The 21665-nt window shown below is 26.0% G+C and overlaps 1 protein-coding gene and 1 long non-coding RNA gene across 3 annotated transcripts in view; both read right to left on the reverse strand.

The window, feature by feature from the left end:
• Positions 1–295: 295 nt before the first annotated feature.
• Positions 296–1156, reverse strand: LOC136091373 (uncharacterized). Its single transcript, XR_010643938.1, has 2 exons — positions 772–1156; positions 296–629 (listed from the first exon to the last, which is right to left on the reverse strand). It is a non-coding gene; the product is annotated as an uncharacterized LOC136091373 (long non-coding RNA).
• Positions 1157–2885: 1729 nt separating this feature from the next.
• The window catches only part of LOC136072151 (CCR4-NOT transcription complex subunit 1-like), a 70703-nt gene continuing 51923 nt past the window's right edge, over positions 2886–21665 (reverse strand). For both annotated transcript variants that reach the window (XM_065820772.1, XM_065820773.1), the window contains exons 25-53: positions 19173–19317; positions 18979–19031; positions 18706–18843; positions 18019–18198; positions 16881–16997; positions 16754–16804; positions 16560–16619; positions 16246–16380; positions 14043–14127; positions 13714–13832; positions 13345–13485; positions 12955–13110; positions 12676–12816; positions 12493–12597; positions 12233–12406; positions 11694–11900; positions 9541–9792; positions 9242–9405; positions 8959–9103; positions 8625–8822; positions 8398–8529; positions 8014–8295; positions 7776–7877; positions 7515–7688; positions 5801–5953; positions 5513–5693; positions 3438–3570; positions 3206–3340; positions 2886–3127 (exon numbers count right to left, since the gene is read on the reverse strand). In XM_065820772.1, coding sequence (XP_065676844.1) covers positions 3049–3127; positions 3206–3340; positions 3438–3570; positions 5513–5693; positions 5801–5953; positions 7515–7688; positions 7776–7877; positions 8014–8295; positions 8398–8529; positions 8625–8822; positions 8959–9103; positions 9242–9405; positions 9541–9792; positions 11694–11900; positions 12233–12406; positions 12493–12597; positions 12676–12816; positions 12955–13110; positions 13345–13485; positions 13714–13832; positions 14043–14127; positions 16246–16380; positions 16560–16619; positions 16754–16804; positions 16881–16997; positions 18019–18198; positions 18706–18843; positions 18979–19031; positions 19173–19317 — 4137 coding nt within the window. In that variant the 3' untranslated portion in view covers positions 2886–3048. The remainder of the gene's footprint in view (positions 3128–3205; positions 3341–3437; positions 3571–5512; positions 5694–5800; positions 5954–7514; positions 7689–7775; positions 7878–8013; positions 8296–8397; positions 8530–8624; positions 8823–8958; positions 9104–9241; positions 9406–9540; positions 9793–11693; positions 11901–12232; positions 12407–12492; positions 12598–12675; positions 12817–12954; positions 13111–13344; positions 13486–13713; positions 13833–14042; positions 14128–16245; positions 16381–16559; positions 16620–16753; positions 16805–16880; positions 16998–18018; positions 18199–18705; positions 18844–18978; positions 19032–19172; positions 19318–21665) is intronic.

A 21665-nucleotide genomic window follows, 5' to 3' on the forward strand; every position in this document is an offset into this window, starting at 1 on the left:
TATCCATCCACTAGGATTAGCATCACCTTTTGTACCTGTTGGTGCACCTTTAAGCATATGGCTACGAAAGTGGACACGAGGAAATATCAAAAACGGTGGAATAAAATTTCCAAGGGCATTAATGCAACCCACCATTGCAACTAGGGTTCTATAGAACTATCTGTCTCCCATTTGAAAATTATTTACCTGAAGTATCTTTTGGGTGGTTTAAATGGTGGGCCAAAGTCGCCCTGTGTGTTAGGGTGACTTTGGCCAAACCCTGTAAAAAGGGACTAAAGGAAGCAAAACAACAATAAAAACAACAATATTTAGGCAAAGAAAATAAATTTACAAAAATAAAGTGACAAAAAAAGATTTAGTAACAAAGTTCTTGTATACAGTAAATAAAATATAGGTACAAACTAACAACAAGTATAGGTACCAAGTAAACAAAACAGTTTAGGTATAAAGTAAACAAAAATGGCTAAACAAATGTTTTAAAAAATTTAGTGAAAAAGTTCTGGAACTGAATAAATTCTTCTTTTCGAAATTTTCTTTGGTTCCTCAATAAAATCGACTATTTCAGACCAGTTAAGTCCATTTTTTTTCATAATAGTAATTTCTGCTCCATTTTTTCTTAATTTTTTCAACTGCAGAAAAAGAAATTTCGAAAGTTACTTTAAAATTATTCAATAGTTATTACATTAAATAATATTAGTTATTAAAATAATTAGTTATATAGTTTACTAATTGATTAGCTAAATATAAATAATTCAAAATAAATAAACAAACCTGTCCAGGATTTAACTCTCCATTGCATTTAACAATTACATAACAATTCTCTACAAGATTTAACAATTTCTCCTTTTTACAAACATTTTTTGTTTTATCAATATTTTGAAAGTTCTTTTTGCCTAATGCTGAATGATCTAAAGATTTTGTATGACTTTCTACGACTAAACTTACATCCGCAAAAATTAGATTAGAAGTCTCAGTAGTTCCAGTATTTGTACTTGGGCCAGCAAAGTCAATGTTGTTGGTCTCAATTGTATTTATAATACTGATAGGTGTATCTACATTATTTGAATTTAATCTATTATTTTCATTTATAACACAAGATGATATATCTGTTGAACGCTTTTATTTACATTTCTTTTTCTTACGAAGTGTAGATAAATCCTCAACGGTGGTACCAGACACCGGTGATTGTTCATCTGTGTAAAGCAGCCTTTCACTGAGGATTAACCTTTTGATGACTTAATCTTTCTTATAGCATGACTTGATCTTGCTGCGTTTTACTAATCCCTTGAAATTAGTTTTAGAACGTCCATCAATAAAAAAAAGAAAACTGTAAAATTGACATTCTCAATAAATTTAAACCAAGCTTTATGTTCAGGTTGTTTGAAGATGTCATTTTTAACACGTTCGGAATTCTTTGTGCTATATTTAAAGTAACAAATCAAATTACCTCAGAAATCCAAGATGTCTGAGCTGGTTATTTTTGTAATCTTTTTAAATGGTTTGAAGAGTATGATATACATAGCTATAGTTAAAACAATTTGATGCATATTAACTAAGATTGGCCGAATATTTGGCGATTTGGCCGAAAGCAGTATTTAGCAAAATTTCATAATAGAAACATATTTATACGCAAAAAAATATTTAAAAATCTAAATTTTTCAAACAATTATTATATTGTAGTGCAGTGGATGTTTAATTGCTCTGATTATGAGTCGCAGCTAACGTGGTTGTGTTTCCAATCCTTTTTAAACTGGTAATATTTTATTTCGAGATAGTACTATGTTTTTCAACAATTATTTTGTTTACCTACATCAAAATTCATATAGCCGTAGTTGCAGTGGAGTGTACAAAAACTGACTGACTTAAATAGGAATAGCCGTAGTGGAGTATACTTACAACGATTGAGTTTTCAGGTTTTGGCAGGCATTTTTTAAAATAAAAGCTCCCCCCTCCCCCTTAAAGAGCCTTTTTTTAAAGGTGAAGTTAGAAAGCGATTTTTAGTTGAAGTTATAATCGGTTTTTTTGAGAAATATAGTCGGCTAGCCGGTATTTGACACATTTGAGTCGGGTGATTTTTAGTTTTGAGGACCTTTCAGTTCTCAAAAGTAATGAGCAATTGATACTTTTTAAAGATCAGCCACTCCCCTCCACCCTTCATATTATTCCTAGAACCGCCTATATAGTATAATTATTTTCTTTTTTAAGATAAAATCGAATTTAAATTTTTTTTTAACGGTTTTTTCTATTATAGCTTAAATAACAAGAGTAGAAATATTGAAAAAATAAATAGAACCATAGTCGGTTATTTTTTTAATAAATTTATAAATAACTTTTTAAAACAACTTTATAATATAAGTGAGTTAAATATAAAATGTTCTATCCAATAATTTGATCATAACACGCATTTAAAATACTCAGTACAAGATTTTGTTTAATAACAAAAAAAAAAAAAAAGGCAATCTGAATGCATTTACCAAATGTGCAAAATTCATTCCAAAAAGAAAAATAACTTTTTTTATTTATGTGGTTTTTTTTTCTCTAAGCAAACCACTTTAATTTTTTGATACGGTCATTATTCTAATAATTTTACAATTTATTTTATGTGCTAGAGTAAATTTTTGAAGATTATAACCTAAAAAGGAGTTTTCAAAAACGGCTCCGAAAATAAATATAGTACAAAATAGATGATTATAATTAGATTACGACTTTCATTACAGATTTAACATTATATAAACTTTTAGAATTTTAAATTACATATTTAAATTTTCAATTATCTTTTTTTAACCATCTTTTACAGTTGAACTGCATACACATCAGCTAGCATCAGTACTTATTAGTTTGAAATGTTATGTTTAAGATCCTGCACGATAAAGGAGTGTAACAAATTTTAATAAAATAAGACGACAGTATTTTCTTTAACATAAGAAACGCAATATTCAAACTCCTAAAAAATTATTTCACATATGCTGTCTGAAAAAACAGACAATTAAAGAAGAAACATTGCCTTTAAGTAATCGTAAAAAAGTGTTTAAGACAATTCCTTCTTTATTAATCCCCCTCTTCGCTGCCATTGTGAGAAGACGGTTGCTTTGGTTGCATGCAACTTCTTGCAACAGATTCAAACAACCTTAAAAAAAGATAAAATAAAAATAAATTTTAGCATCATTTAAGATTATTTATCAAGACAGTATCATTTAAGACATACTTTTCAATTTCCGGAGCGCAATGGACAAAATCGTGATTCCAAAATTTGTAGTTATGATTTTTAATCAACTCAATAAACGTTATAAGTAGTCCCCAAGGATGAGGTCTATTGACTATTAACCGCTCCAGCAAAACTCTAATAAAATTAGAATGGTATCAAGTTACGCTGAATACAAAGTGTATATAAACTGAATACGAAGTGTAAAAACCATGTACATTAAGGCAATATTTACCGTGTTATTTGCTCTTGAATTGCTTCAGAGTTTGCTTCGGCAAAAAGGTACAATAAAGTGCAACTAAAGTAATGAGTGTGGCTGTTGGGATAGCGAAGTTGATTAGCGATTGCATTTAAATATAAATATCTTCCTAAATATAAAGAATTAATAAACTGGTATATTTATTCTCTTTTTTGATCAAATGTTTTTGTACAACTTCTTTTTTGAACATAAGAATTGATGTCTCTCTCACTTTATATTAAATATAACATAAACACCTGTTACCGCATCTAAATTTTAATGGTAAAACCGACTAAAAACAAATGAAGTAGGTTTAGTTTTTACAACAACAACAACAACAAAACACGAAGAATAATTAAATTTACAAAATAACTCAATGCATCAATAAATTAATTTAAAAAAAAAGCTTGAATACAAAATTAATAATTTAGAAATTATTAAAGTAAAATTCAATGCATTAAATATAGTAAAACAAAATCAAATACAATAAGAGGAATTATTTCCTTTACAACTAATTTTTAATAATACACTTGTATTACGATTAACATTCAGTCATAATAAACAAATCCATTTATACCATTAAATAGTGATACTAATAAATCGCACGTTTTTTACAAAACTTATTAAAATAAAGAAATTTTGAATACAACAGAGGAGCATCTCAGCAATAAAGCGTTTTGGATTGAAAATGGAGGGAAAAAGATAAGATTCTCCGAGTTTAAAAAATTGTGTTAAGACATTGATTTTTAAAACTACTTATAACATCGTAGCACTCTTTTCTAGGAAAGGGTAAATATTTTTGTTTAATGCAATCAATAGAATGTTTATGCAGAAGTCAATAGGAAGTCTATAAAAACTAGTTGGATGTTTATACCAAACGGAATTACAGAAAGACTAATTTAGTATTTTCAACAAGTCTAAAATGTTTGTATAAATTCAACATAGAATAGCGAAATCATTGAAATATACTTACTTAAAGAGCTTCTAAAAATTTTTTTTGCTTAATAAAAAAGACTGGATATGTTGCCAAAAACAATCACATGCACAGTAAGGTATCGCAAAACAAGTATAGAGTAAAATCCAAATTTAAAAAAAAAAACCAAAACCAAAGCTAAAGAGTAGTTTAAGTCATTAGATCATACCTAGTTGTTTTCAAAAAATTAATAGAGAGAATGAATAGCCTGGGAAAAAGAGAATTTAATAGTGCAAAGAATACAATAAAAAAAACTGAAAGTATATCAGATTTGGCTTTTATATTGTGTGAATTAGTAGAGGAAAAAAATCTCTTCATATATCAAGAGGATGAGTGATCACGCCAAGTTGACTCTTCAAAAAATCAAAGTATTACCACTTTGTCATCCCAAACGATGAAGTACAAACTGAATGGTGCAAGGATCAACAAAAAAAAGTTGCCACGAATTATCAATAACCATTTGCTTGATTCCCTTGGACCATAGTGTCTAGTACAAGAAATATAAAGCTTATCCAGAGAATGCTACATTATATTGCTATATATCAGCAAGTAAAACAATGAGATTAAAAACCAGCTCTATTTGTGTCCTTGTTACATGGTGTTGGAAAAGATAGAGTCAGATTAGGGATGGATGCTGTGAAAGGAACCAAAATTAAACAGTGGAAAAGTTTAAATGAAAAAAACTTTGATTAGCGATAGAATGGAACAAGACTCGAGATAAAAAAAGGAGTAGAGCAGTGCAAGGTCTTTCAAAATTTTTCATAATATCTTCATAAATATAAACTGCATGGTTTCGCTTGGGGTAGGTTATGTTGTAGTCAGATTTTGCAAGACATTTTTAACAATTTTTGTTTTTTATAGGTCAACACAGTACTAATATGTTTTTTCACTTTAGTTTTAGAACAGACAAAGAAGAAACAGAAGAATGCAAAACATTTTTATAATTAAATTCTTCTCATTTTTCTTATTATTACCCTAATAAATGTAATCCATATACAGATAATGTATAATCTAAATAAGAGCTCTGTTTAATATAACATAAAATACTTTAATTTAAAAATCACTAAACACTTTAATGTAAAAATATAAAATCAAAAACCTTCAGTATCTAGATCTACAGCCAAATTTTGAAATATATCCATATGTGAGGAATGTGTTATTGTTTGTACAGATGTTGCACCACTTTTGCTTTGTATATAAGATATTGCTTGAGTACCAACATAAAGAACCAGAGCATTCATTAATGGGACATTATATCGAGTTCCGGGTTCATTTATTGACTAAATCATGAAATTAAAAACAAGTTTTTTTTTTTTAAATAAATTGTATTATTATTTAATATATATCTTATTTTCTATTAGATAGAGAAAAAAATTAGTATTATTACCTGCAAGTGACTCCTGAGTTCAGATAAAAATGTAACAGGAGCCCGGGTTTTCAAATAAGAGTCAAGATCTCTTTTGAAATTTGGAGGTAATATAGCTTGAGCAAAATTAGTCAGTATACGTGGTGGATGAGCTATGTCATTTAGCAAATCAACCTTGAAAAATTAATAATAATTTAATAATTTGGTGTATAGCATTTTATAAAGTTCTATAAAGTTTTTTTTTGGTAATCCACACAAAAAATAAACTTGATAGGAAAACCTTATAAACAATATTTTTGCTCTAAGCAAAAATATTGTCTGTGAAGTACTGTACCTAATTTGTTAATATAATTTTAATAATTATAAAATTTATTTTTACCACACAGACACAAACATATATATATTTGTGCCCCAAAACACCTATTTATTAAACCGAAAACCTTAAGTGGGAACCTTAAACATTGAATAAAACACAGATTTCTTTAATGAACTCTAAATATCGTTTTCGAATAGGTTGGAAAGTTCCCATTATAAAAATTTATATCAAATTAAACCAAGAAAAAACGCTAACTTTGTGTAATTTTATATTTGAATAAAATGATGCTTGTTATCAAACAAAAATCTTGTCTGCCATAAACAAAAATAAAGATTATTTATAATGAACATTAAAAAATAAGTTCATGCCATACTTGTACCTAAATTAATAATAGTTTTGGGTTATATTGTAAAAATACAAGATTCTATTTTTTAATATATTTTTATATGTAACAAAATTATATATAAAAATTTTTTTTTATAGGAAAATATCTAGAACAAAATGTGTTCTAAACTTCAACATTAGTTTCTTTTTTATCTTTTTTTTTATAATTTATAATTATAAGTAATTTTGGAAGTTCTACATCTAAAATACAATTTCTTTATATATATTCATGTTTTTAGTGAACCAGATCCAGATAAGGGTTTTTTTCAACCATTTATTGTTTGCTAAACATTTTGTATTGACACAAACCATGTTTAACTGAATTGTGTTTTTAAACTTAGTAACTAATTAAACTATTAATTTTAAACAACTAAATTAAACATTTAACAATTATAATTAAATAATTATTTAAATTAAATAATTAATTTTAAACTTATATAATTTTATACTTAATTTTACAATACAAACTCTGGGCTTTATTCAAAAGTTAATGTTGTAAACTTTACTTAATTGTGGTTATAACCCTCTCTCAACTCTATAACTTTGAAACACAAACCTCGACGAACAAGGCCGCTGCTGGGAGAAACAAGTTGAGCCCGGTATTACCAGGGATGTGGTGGGGATTGAATGCAGAACCTCTCGCTTATGAAGCAAGTGCTCTACCACTACACCACTACCACATTAATTAGTTAACTGAAAATTAGTAAGGCTTGGTAAGGTTTAGTGTTGTACTTTGACATTTTGTTTGTTTGTTTTAACTTATTTTTCTAAATAGTTAAAGTATTTACAAATTCAACAGAAACTTGTTCATTTTTATTTGTTTTTCTATAAAAAAGTTTTTGCTATAAATGAAAAATGCTATTTTTAATACAAAAAAAGGTAACAAATACTATACAAATTCATAAAAATTACTGTAAAGAAAACCAATTCTTATTCATATGGTGGAATAACACAAAATGTTATCCTGTAGCAATTCATATTGCTGTGATTTTTTTCCAGAATTAATTTGTTTAATATAATAAAAACTTTAATTACCTTAAGATTTGGAGTAAACGGATCAGGTAAACGCATATTTCGAGGGAATGCACTAAGTATCAAGTTACGCATTTGAATACAGTTTGGTGGGATCACATCACAAAAACTGAAGTGATAGTCACAAAGAAATTCAGGAAAATCATGTAGCAATACAAGAAGAACACGCAATGTTCCCTGTTTGTAAAATACAAAATACAAAATATAAAAGATCTCTAAACAATTTTTAATGCTATAAATGTAAATACATTAAAATATTTTTACCTTGTAAATCAAATAAGTTTGCTTGGCAAGTTCAACATTTCGAAGGAATGGAGATAAAAACTGAAAAAGATCAATCAGTAGCTGATGATACAAACTCCAACCCTAAAGTCAACAAAATAATTTGTTTTGTAAATATTTTTTATGAAAAAAAATATATATTTTAATAATAATAAAAAAAGAAAATAAAGTAAAAATTTTTATAAAATTATTCGAAGAGAATAAAAACAAAAAGATATACTTTTTGCTGAGGAGAATTTAGCAAAAGTTTAGACATCAATGTCCTGTGTGCAATCAACTCCAACCATGAATATGAAAATCCAGGAGCTCTAGATGGACGCAAATCATGAAACACATTTGCAAAGCAAGAAAGAATTTGAAAGTTAATAGCCTCTAAAACAGGCTCAGGTGCATTCAATTCTATAAGTAGCATGACAAACATTCGATGATAAGCTAATTGATGAAACTCTGCCTGACGATACTCATGGTCCTTAATAACAACTGTTCCAATGATTCCTAAAACCTAAAAGAACTAATAACTTTAACTAGTACTAAATAACTTTTAAAGTTTAAAATTTAACAATTATAATGTTTATTGTATGAAATAAATTTATAGGTAACGAACTCTGTTCAAGAGATTGATTTTTGTAACACTGTTTGCATTATCTCCAGAATGCTTCACTAAAAGTGCAATCAAACGACAATAAGCATCAATCGTAGGAAAACATTTAGTGCGAGCTTGTGTTGGACTTTGAGCCTAAATAAATCAAAATTTACTTTTTTATTTGTTAAAGAAAACATTTTCAATAGTTAATTTTATATGTTAATAGCTAATTTAAAATTTAAAATTACATAATCTTGTAATGCTCTGTAGGTGATATCAACACAAATTTCAGTACAATATTTGAAAAAACGAGTTATGAGATCATCTGTCTTTAGAATACCATATTGATGTAATTGAGGAACAAATGCCTGAAAAGCCTTTTCACTGTATCTTCCAGCACTTTGATGGTGATAAAGACGAACCCATTCACGAAGAAGATACTCAACCTAGTTTGAAAGTTTATAATTGCAAATAAAAAAAAGCAGATAAAATATTATCAAAAAATTTCTGTTAATTTACAACATTTCAAACATGCAAGGTTGTGAGATATAAATATAAAATTTGTAAAGAACTTTGTCCAACCTTTTCATGAAGTCCTGATACATCATCAAAATCATGATTAAAGCCATGTATTGAAGAGCCCGGTGCCCTGCCACCAAATAAAACACTGCCAGGTGTATTGCTAACAGCCTGATTGGCATGAATTCCTTCAAGCAAAGATGAAAGTCTGTAAAATAAGCAAAAAGTAATATTAAAAAACAACAACAACAAAAAAAGAAACTTGTTACTACTTAAAGAAACATACAATTTTTGAATTATAAAAATATTGTGAAATATAAAAATTTGCAAATAAAAAAAAAAATACCCTTCTGGGTTTTGACGGTTTTGGTAAGCTCTTTTAATAACTTCTATAGTTGTAGACAAGTCACTCTCAGTAACAATTTGTCGATTTTTTTCTTCAATCAAATATAATCTACATAATTGCATAGCTAATTGCAGTGCAGGCATGCAATGTCCTCCATCAATCCACTAAATAAAAGTGGGTTTTATAACTTTATAAAGGTTATATAACTTTTAATTGAAATTTGCATGCATACAGTTTAAATTAAATGAGTATTATAGTTAACATATAAAACTTAGGAAAAAAATTTAAGTTCACTTTACCTGGGCAAGCATGCCATCAAATTCTCTCATTGTAATTAAATGTGCACGACAGAGAATATCTATTCCTTCAAAATTAAATCTTACTTCAGGTGGAAGGTCTGCGAGAACTTTAAGTACCTGCCTTGCTGTCCATAAAGGCCCATAGCCACGAGGATCTTGAAAGCCACGAAGAACAATTAAATGACAATCTTTATACCGAAGAGCCATTTCAGTATCATTAGGAAGCATGGTTTCAAGTACTCCTTCTACAGCCTATAAAACAATACACACAAGTATATTTAATAGCATAAAAAAGCAACAAACATTTGTGACCGCAAAACTCAGATTATCTTAATTTAGCTAAAACAAGGTAACAAAAGTAACAAAACCTACAAGATATATAAATAAATAGGAAACAAACTTAATTAGCACAAGTGTCTAGTAAAAAAATGTATGCAAATTATTCAATAGTCAACTTAATTTGAATTTAATTATCATTTTAGATCTAAAGTTTTTTTGTTAAACATAAAAAATATAGCAAAATATCTGTCAAAAGAAGTTTATCTTCAACTGAACCAAATAAAAAAAAATGTAACTGCATCATTTTAAGCTGCTTGGATACTGTAAATAAGATATTGATCTAATTTAAAAAGGTAACATGTTACTTGAAAACATGTAACATGACAATAAAATATTTACAATAATAAATACAAAGTTAAATTTATTAGAAAATTTAAAAATATTTATTTTTTAACAAATAAGCCACAGTAAATATAACCAATTTGATCATTTGTTAAATTAAAAATTACAATGTTTTCTATAGATCATTATACTAAAAACTTCATATAAACCTTGATGTAGGATATGCTTTGATATATAAACAATATATCATATAAGTAAATAATAATTTAAATATTGTTGCGTAATGTCAATACTTAATGACTTGAAAGTCTGTGATAATTCTATATAAACATCAAACGGATTGGTAACAAAATATCTGAAGCAAAAAGAAACTAACTTTAATGTTTATTTAAGGAAGTAGCTCTTGTTTTGAGTTTTTAAAAATAGATTTTGATAAATAGATTCCTGCAAATTTGGTCATATAATTATAGTTTATTCAGATTATTAACAATTATTATTTTACCAAAATAAAATTTTGTATAACTATATATGTTAACTATGTTCTAAATATGTGATTTCAAAACTATATTTTGCAACGCTATTAACTATATATTTTAATTGTAGTTTTTTTATAATGGAATGTAGTTACACAATAATAAAAAATTTAGTATTTTTAATTGATTCTCCCAATATAATAATGAAAATGATAAGATTATACTGAAATAAGCAACAGTTATTTCAGTACATCATAAAGTACAGGAATAACCATAAAGATAACTAAAGATATATTAAAAAAAGAAGATAAATTATTTTGGTTAATATTTGTCATTTAATTTTATAATAATGTTATCTGCATCTTGTTTTTTCTTCAAAAGTGCATTTTAAAGTTATATAAACATTTTATCAGAATATTTTTAAATTTATTTAATTATCAATATTATAGTATAAAGTACATCAAATTTTATTGATGTACATTAGAAGTAACTGTCGGTTATAAAAAAAATCCGAAAATAGGACAATCCTTTTGTTCAAATTGCTGATATAAAATACATGTACAAAAACAATTAGAACAAAAACATTCATCAAATAATTGAAAAGTTGTTGAATGCGCAAAATGGCATTCAGATGTGAGAAAATTTGAAATAAAATATTTTTTCGGATTTTTTTATTCGAAACATCAAACCATTAAAAAAATATGCAAAAACCATGAAATTAGCCCAATTCTTGTAAATTTGATAAAAAAAAGCTAAAAAAGCTTATTTGGTACAAAAAAACAAAACAAAGTAATCTAATAGCTATAAAACTGACACTCATTACCTAAACATTAATTTTCAAAAGTGCTTTTTTTGATATTTAATGTTTTCTTTTATTATCAAATTGGCAAAAATATTTATTTTTTATAGTCTGATGATGAGACAGTTAATTGTGTAAGAATTATTTTAATATCATCTTCATAATAAAGAGCATTGAATATGGACATTACACATTTATATGAGCTATTATCTAATAATGTCAACTTTTAAAAGAAAAACTGGGCAAGTAATGTAAATTACCTTTCGTATAAGTCTAAGCGATGAAAGATTATCTCTGGTTACTCTAGCATTGACAACCATGTCAAGCAAATTATGAAGTTGTGCAAGATGTTGTGAAGCATGGTTAACCATTAACTGCTGAGCCTGTTGCTCCATATGATGAATGTGCTGTTCAATCTCAGCAGCACATTTACCAAGAATGTGTACAACATCATCTGGCATGTAAGACTAAAAATCAATAAAAATTTATAATTATATATATTAATATATATAAAAATTTATATTTATACACATTATTATATAAAAAATTACATATATATATATAAAATACACACACATGTGTGTGTGTGTGTGTGTGTGTGTGTGTGAGTGTGTGTGTGTGTGTGTGTGTGTGTGTGTGTGTGTGTGTGTGTGTGTAGTGTGTGTTATGATTAGAATTAGTAGTAATTATAATAATCTAAACCTAATTATATCTTTATATACTTAAATTCAAATAAACTTGTTATTTCAGGTTTTAGTAGATTCTTTTTGCGAAAAACTTTTTTTAAAAGCAAAATTACCTTGTGTGTATCACTAACATGAACATCAGTTTGAGGCAACAATGTAGCTTGTGTTTCAGGTATAGGTTTTGGAAAAGGCTCAATAATCGATCCATTTTGAGGTGGTAGAAATCCAGGAATAGATCTTGCAAACTCTTCATAGACTGTCATCTGACCTGCGGTCACACCCCCTACCTTGAAAAAATAAATAAAAATTAGGCACAAAAAAAAAGCAATAAAAAATTAAAAAAGGATATTTAAAATTTTTTTTTTAATAAAACCTTCAGTCTTATTTGTTCAGGCATTCTTTCTGCTTGATATGTTAAAACAAATGGATCACAGTAACGCCTGTTTTCACTTCTAGCATGTTTTCGTAACTCATACTCCTAAAATTTTTTACAGTTGATGAAAGAACTTTTTTATTTTGAATCAAACTTTTTTTCAAAATAATTAATGCTTCTTACTGTTAACAATCTTTTATCAGTCTCATGAAGAGCTCTTTCAACAGCAGTTTTTTGTATGAAAACACAACATAGCTCAAAGTTTTCACTGGCAACAATTTGTGCAGCTTGTTCAAGTTGATCTTTTTGCTGCAAATTCGCACTCTAAAATAAGTAAGAACTACATAACTATATTCAACTACAATAACTAAAATAAAAATGTAACAACATAAGAAAAAAATAAACAGATATCAAGATAAATATTTTAAAATTACATTTTGTTTATTAAAGAAAAAAACTCACTCTAAATGCAGACGAAAGATTGTTTTTTATGTTATTAACTAAACTAGCAAGAAGAGGTTCTCGACAAGTGATCATGGCCATACCAGCAGTAAGATTGCGAACCATATGATGTGCTGCTATTCGCATACGTGTTTCTTCAGGGTCCAGTGAGAAATCCTAGTGAAAAAAAAAATACATTTCTAGTGGAAAAATTTTATTTACTTTTAAGAATATATCTACATACCATATTGGCAGAACGCTTGCTGTGTAACCAAAAGCTACATAATCTAACTTATCACACACCTGTTGCCTTGTATGTATAGATATGAATATTCTCCCAGACTGTAGTGCTTTCTCAATTTAAGGGAGGTAATTCGTAAGAAAAAAAAATACAATGTTCATAGTGAATACCTTTTTGACAATCATTTCAGCAGTTGTGAGACAGAGCTTAATTGAGCGTTCAACTACAGGAAATAAAAGCTCTTGTACAGCTCTTTCAATTGCTGGTCGTATGCATTGCTTAAGATGCGGATATTGTTGAAATAAGACAACCTAAAAGGTGAAAAAAAAAATTGATAAACTTTTTTTGTTGTTTTAAAACTAGAGATTATGATTGCTTTTGAAAAGTTTTTTAGGGCAAGGGGAGAAACAATTAACACTCTAGTCACACTGTGTGTAGATCATATGTAACAAAGAACAAATATTTGATATACTGATTTTAGAGATACATTGATATTAATAGAAGAATAACTACTATAAGTTAAAAGTAAAAAATCATACATTCGGATTAAGTTGAATATGTGGCCCTAACCATGCTAATGCACCAATAATGATATCATTGTAAGCAAACATAGGTGCTGGGGGTCCTATTACTGGCACAGATGAATCAGCATTTTGATCTAATTTAATAAAGAGCCAAAATGCAAAAAAATAAATAACATACACATGCAGTAAAAATTACTAACTTACAACTTAAATAATTTATTTTAAATACATATGCAAAATATACTTTAAAAATAAATAAAAAACAAATGCATAAATATATTATCAGTACAAAATTTAAAAAATAAAGATATTTATAAAAATACCACACAATTTAACAAACTTACTTTTTTCTTTTTCTGCAGGTATAAGCTGATGTTCCAATTTATTTAATATATCAGAATTTTTTAATAGTTCACTGGGCTTTATTTCCTAATATAAAATTAAAAAATAAATTATGGATTTAAGTCAGCAAAAAAAAGCCAACAAACATATATCTATATACACCATAGTGTGTGTGTATATATATATATTTATATATATATACAGTGCATGTAATAAAATTGCCCAGCGCAATATTTCTCTCTCGTAATAATGAAATGCGTTATCAACGAACGCGATTATGCGTGCTTGGCATCATGACTTCGAGAGCGATATTCAAAGTTGGAAATTGGTTGCCATGGGGCCAAATTGCCTTAGTATATAGAGGGGTCACTCAAAAACATACAAAAATTCATACGTTCATACAAAAAAAAAGGTGAAAATTTTTTTGTTTGAACTTTTTTCAATGTGAAGTCCATGAAATCAGACAAAAAAGCTTTGGTTTTTTAGTTAATGCATTTGTCTATCTACCGGAAAATATGTTACTGCAGCTTTGATATTAAATAAAAACAATGAAATAACAACATTTAATAAAAGATGACTACATAACTTTGTTTCCTTTTTGGAGTTGAATAAACATGCTCGATTGCGGGCATTTTAAGCAGAAACATTTTAAATTTAATTTAAAATAAATTGTAGTTAAAAAAAAAAAAAGATTAAAAATATTTATTTTATTTACAAAAGATGTGTGAAAAATTAAAAGCAATAAAGCAAAAGAATCTTACATTTTTACAAAATCTTGTGGATTAAAACTTTAGATTTTTCAAAATTCAATCAAGTTTTAATACTTTAATTTAAATATTCAATTATCATTACGACTATATGTTTTGAAAATAGTAAACATTCTATTTTATCTGTTAGCAGTAATGACTTCATTCATTGTTTGTACAAAATAGAAAACTGCTTTCTAATTTGAACTGAATGTGACATTTAAATATTATTAAGTGAATAATATTTTATATACTTGATTATATACTTAATAAATATATAATAGACTTATACTAATATAATATATATTAGTGTAAGTACATATATACAAATATAATATATAAATGATTTATATACTGACAAATATTTTGAGAAATGTGTTTGTGAAACTAGTGATGTAACATTTTTCTTTGTTGTTTGTGAGGATGCTTCCAAAAGTTGCAATTCAAAGTTATATAACAAATATGTTTGCTAAAGATATTGTTTATTGAAACTATCTTTTTTTAATTTTAAGTTGGTTTAGCTTTAACTTTTTTAATAAATATACTTTAATATAAGCTTGACTGATTCAAAGATACCAGTGAAAATATTTAGTTTTATATTTAACTTATATACTTATATTTGACAAAATTTTTCATATTCCAGCGTTTTGATGTTTTTTAATTTTAAATATGATAGCCATAAACTAATAGAATTTGATCGAACCAGTACAAAATCGAAGCGTTAAGTAAAGTTTTAATTTCATAAACTTTTTACGCTAGATATCTATAAAATATTTATAAATATTACGCAAGATATTTAATTTTTTAAGCTTGGAATTTTCATTGAAGTGTTGCAAGTTTTGATATATATTACATGGATTAAACATTATTACTTTTATGCAATTCAAAGTAAAAGTTCTAGTTGAGCAAAGATTTTTGTCAAATGGACCCTAAAAAAATAAAACGAGTTAGCAAATGGTTCAACTTAACCAGGGTACGATTAAGCATATATGATAAGGTTCAACTGAATTTAAAAAAAAAAAAAAGAGATGCTTTATTACAATATGCAAACTCTACTGTTTAAACATATTTTGACTTCAGCACAAAAATTTTACTTAAAATATTTTTATAAAATTAACTTATAATTTTTGCAAGTTGTTCAGACGAGCGCATTTTTTGAAAATGAAACTTGCGAGAGCTGTTTGTCATGCCCAGAAAGTCATTTACGGACATGTAAATTACTTTTTATGCCCGGAAAGTCATTAACGAACATGTTTTAGGTGCGTGGAGCGATTGCTCCTGGTTCATCACACACACACACACACACACACACACACACACACACACACACACACACACACACACACACACACACACACACACACACATATTCTGTTATCATAAAATTTTGTTAAACTAAACTTAAACAAAAGTAGCTTCAGTATAACAAAAATGTTTTTAGTAACAAACTATACTAAACCTGAAGATCAAGTAAAAGTGTATTGCAAAGAACTTCAACTTCAAACTTGAGATTCAATTTTAAATCAGGCATTTGATGTAACTCTACCATAACTGACATTGCTCCCATTAACCATGGATTATATGGTTTAAAAATCTTTTCAAAAATTAAAAAATCAAAATACTAAATTTATTCTAAATGATACTAATAATAACAGTAATAAAAATATATTCTGATCTTGTCGATAGTTGTAATAAAAACTTAGCTTTTTGTATATACTTTTAAGGTAAAAAAAAACTGACTTCTTTGATATAAAAATAAAAAATAAAAAAAACCTTGCTTTTAGCACATGCTTCTAGGATTTTAGCAACAAATGGAACTACGTAGAGAAGCTCCTAATATCATAGACAAGTATACAGCTTTTTATATTAAGAAAATTTTTGTAATGCTATCAATGTTATTGAATAATGTTATAACATCAACTTAATATAACAATTAAACTTAAATTAATGAAAATAAAAATAATTACCTGTTGACCTTTAAAGAATGCTTCAATAAGTAAAGACTTGACTTCTAAATCCTAAACAGTATAACAATTGAAATTTTTGAAAAATGTTTTAAAAACTACTTGATTGATTTTGAAATCGATTTGTTACCTTAAATAGAATTGGTTTGTTGTTTCCTAATGTTTGAATTCCTAGCCAATGCCCAAGATTTTTTAGCAGTGAGCGATCAGAAAAGTTTGCAGGACCTTTATCAGAACGCAGCAGCACCTTTAAAATAAACTTAGTATCAATTTCTACAATTTTTACAATGTATTTAGTTTTTAATTAAAATTATTTTATTTACACGTACTAAATAAGTTTCTTTGTATGTCTAAAATTTTTATATACTTTTTATATACTTGAAAAAAAAAAAAATATATATATATATATATATATATAAAAATATATATTTTTATATAATTAAAAATTAAATTTTCATAACTTTTTTAAACTTTTATATGCATTTGGTTTTGTCCAAAAAATCAATTTAAATAAATATAATATTTAAATAGAAATTAACAAATTTAAAGTTAAACAAATAAAGTTGTTATGATTAACTTATTTAAAGGGACAACAAACACATGTTGTGTTTATATTAAAGAAAATCTTATAATAGATTTAGCTAAATTTTTTTGATTAAAACTAAATAATATATGATTATTAATAAAAACTAAACTTGTCATTTTAGTTAAAGCTTCCCTTGTTCATTTTATTCTGTATTACAGTTTTATACTCTGAATATTTACAGACTTAATTTATTTTAAATGTGTATAATTCATAAGAATTTTAGTATATGTTATCATTGTATAAATTTTTATATTGTATTTAATTGTGTGAAGATGAGAAATAAATGTGAAAATGAGAAACAAATTTAACTAAAAAAATGGAACAAAAATTTTTTTTTAAAAAAAGGTAAGAACTTTAAGTTCTTATTTTCAAAATTCTACAATGACATCATATACTGAAACTTTTATGATATAAATGTGGTTGAAACAAATTGTCAAGTCTGTAGATTGCGGTGTATATTGTATAAGACTTCGAAATACAGAGAAAAATGAGAAGGCGAGTTGTGACAAAAATTATAATTTTAACTTTAATTGTTATACATTTATTTAGTTTTAATCAAAAAAATTTTGCTCAAAAGCTTTTTTTTAACATTTTCTTTAACATAAATGTAACATGTGTTGGGATTTAGTAGTTTAAAAAACATAAAAAAAGCTTGTATAAAATTTAAAAATTTTCTAACAACCTTTATATTTCTGTAAGTTTCATCGAGTACCATCTGGCTAAGTTCAGCTACAGAGAGTGCTTGCAAGAACTCTGAGTATAATGAATGAAAATTAGGTTCAATGCTAACTCTTTTCATAACAAGATATTGTGCCAACCATGGATAATATTCTGGTAAAATGGTTTGCTTTAAATCTGTAGCCTAGCAAAGAAAAAAAATATATATATATAAATCAATAAAATTATTGAACATAGATCATCCAGGTCATGTTTTAAAAATCCTGAAAATTGTTTGGGTAAAATATATTTTCTCTTATTTTCCTCTTAATTTTGGTCTTTTCTAAGTTGTTTGTAATTACTTTTTTTTTGAAACTTTTTGAAATTTTTTTATGAGTGATGAGTGGAAAAACTTATAAAATAAATATATTACAAAAATATATACATAAACTTGTATGTATGAAAAACATTTTGGATATCCAGGAAAACTAAAAGTTGAGAAAAATATCTGGAATTCTAGAAATATTCTGGAAAAAGATAATCCCTGATTTAAGGTTTCACTAACCACAAAAATAGTTTACCAGAAATTATGTTAGGTTATTCCATGTTAACTTTAAAAAAGTAAAAAAATGAGGTTTTTAATATCTTTAAATATATGCACACAAAGTCTAAGAAATAAAATACTTTAAAATTAAATGAAATATCAAAATACCTTTTGCTTAATATTTTGAGCTGAAATATTGTTAAAAATAAAATGAACTTTATCTTGAATAACTTCTCCAGGTTGAATCATTCCACTTTGTGTTGCATCGAGAAGAGTATCAATATTAGTTGTGATTGCAATCGACGGCTGCAATAGATTTAATATACATTATATATAACTAACATTTTTAATTTATAAAAATTGTGACTTTTAAATTAAAAATTTTGAAGTGTATTATTAAACCAATTTAATTTTTAAACTTGAACTTAAAAGCATGCAAACCTCTTTTGAAGTTGTTGTACTAATTGTTGTTACTGCAGTGACAACATTTGAACCTTTATAAAAGAAATAAAAACATTAAACACTGTGATAATGAAATATATTCTGCTAAACACTAAAAATAATAATGAAGTATTCATTTATTTTTCTTACAAAATATTTTCATGTGCTAAATAACAAGAATAATTAAAAAAAACCTGTTGTAATTGCACTTGTTTTTGAAACATACACTGGAATCATGGATTGAGAAAGGGGTGGAGGAGTAACTGAATCAGTAGGTGTATTTAAACCTACTCTATTAGAGCCCATTGATCCAAGAAATCCAAAGTTAGGAGAATTGTTCTAAAAAACAATGTTTAAAATATTTTCCTAAAATATCACACCTGAATTTTATTAGTATTTTTTAAAACTATATTAATTATATCTATTATTTTAACAATTTTATTATTATTAATATATTTATTTTTAAATATTTGTTGTCATAATTAAAATTAATTTTCATAATTTATTTTAACAGACAAAAAACGACTTCTTATCCCCCTATTTTATATATTTATGCCAATTGACCCCTATTCAAACAACAAATGAGAATAATAGGCTATGGGTATCTATCAACACTAATTAAGAATGTCACTTAAAATCAAAAATGTAATGTAAGTGAACTAAAATGAGAAAAGTGTTGTCTAATTGTATCTGGCAATGTTTGATCTAAATAAGCAAAACTTTGATTAAATAGTTAAAATAAATTTCATTGATATAAAAAAAATTTGTTCACTATATAAACTAAAATAAATTAATATTTAAAAATATAGAGTTTAGTATGTTAAAAATAAACATTGAAATATTCATCATATATATCATATATTGATCATAGAGTTTAGTGAAGTTAAAATAAACATTGAAATATCATATTGAGAAATCATAAGTTTATTTATTAGAGAAAAAATTAGGTAATAAAAAACTTAAAAATTAAAATCAAACAAAAAACAAAAAATGAAAAAAAAAAGAACAACTCAAAAAACAATTAGAAAAGCAAGAAAAATTAAAGAAAAAAATTGTAAAAGAAAAAAAAAAAGTAAGTATTTAAAGATTTAAGTTAATAGTAAGTAACTATTAACTTAAATTTTTCTTTATAAAGTAGATAAAGCACATTAAAGAGTTTTTTTCTAATGGTACCAAGCAATGTTAGCATAACTATGACGACAATGAACGAAAGAGAAGTAAAAGAGTTTTAAATAAACTTAATAATTTTTATTTACTGGATCCATTTTTTTTTTAAACATGCTAAAAAAAAAATTTATTTATATTTAAATACTATGTTAAATTTATATTGACTGTAACTTCAACCTTTTTAATTAGCATACCAACCCTCGGAATTAGGAAAGATGAGGTCGGCAATAATTTGCTGACCTCAATCTTTTAGAGGTCGGCATCAGGTTGGCAAAAATTATTTGATACAAAGGTCTTACCATAAAACATAGAAAAGAGGTCGGCAATTTTTTGCCGACCTCAAAGACTTTCAGGTCTGCAATTAGGTCGGCATTGTCGAATGCCAACCCTAATGCGGAGGATTGGCATACAAATATGTTTGCAGATTAACTTAAAAACTTTTTGTTTTTAAGTTTAAAAAATTAAACTAAAAAAATTCATACGTTTATAACATTTTTTGTGATATTAATATTTAATTTTTTTTACTAATATTTATAGTTTTGATTTTTTTGCAGCAACATTACATTAACAAGGCTCAATTTAATGGTTAGACATTATCCGGCTAAAACCTCAGATTGTCCAATCAATTTACAAAGTAATCGGACATTTTGACTGATTACTTTGTAAATTGATTGAACGCTATTGCTGACCACGCAAATTATTTTTTTTTGGTTACAACTTGACCACAACTGTTTAGATGATTTAAACATTTCAGAAATACGACGAAAAAAGAAACATTAAGCTAAACTTAAACTAGGAAAAAAAATGAAAAAAATAAAAGAATAAGCAAAACAATTCTTTACGAAAAAGAAAATAAATTAGCTTTAAAATAAAACTAAAAAAACTAAAAAATTACTTTTTGTTAGGTTTTTAATTGCTTTTGAGAAAAATTACTTTAAAACTTATCTTTTAAAACGTTTAATTAAAGTTAGGCAAAACACTTTTACAAATTACTTCTATTTATTGTTTTATAAATGAACAAATTTTATTTTAATTATTGAAAAGTGAAATTAAATTATTGAAAAGAAAAAATATAATATTTTTAGTTGTATAAACATTTCTTTCAAAAAGTTGCAAAAAAAATTGTTTAAAAAAATAATGTAGTCTTTTTAAAATCATAATTTTTAATCATTTGATGCTTTAATTAGTAAGTCAAGTTTAAAAAAAAAACTTTTAAACAATTCTTTTTAAAAATAGAAACAAAACAAAAAAAAATAAACCAATTAAATCATGGGAAGACTTAATTTAACTTATTCATAATTTAAAGTAACTTTAAAAAATAATCTTTTAAAAATTTTTTAGAGACATGGAAAAATAGTTTCAAGCGTTTAAATTTATCATAAATAATATAGGAGAAGTGCCCCATAAAATAAAAACCGCCCCATAAAATAAAAACAAAATGTGTTTTTTAACAGTTTATTTCAATAACTACATCATTAAGCTTTAAGTTGATGCAATTAAGAAAAAAATTAAACGGTTTT

The sequence above is a fragment of the Hydra vulgaris genome, chromosome 15 (genome assembly GCF_038396675.1).
Source record: "Hydra vulgaris chromosome 15, alternate assembly HydraT2T_AEP".
Taxonomy (NCBI): Eukaryota; Metazoa; Cnidaria; class Hydrozoa; order Anthoathecata; family Hydridae; genus Hydra; species Hydra vulgaris.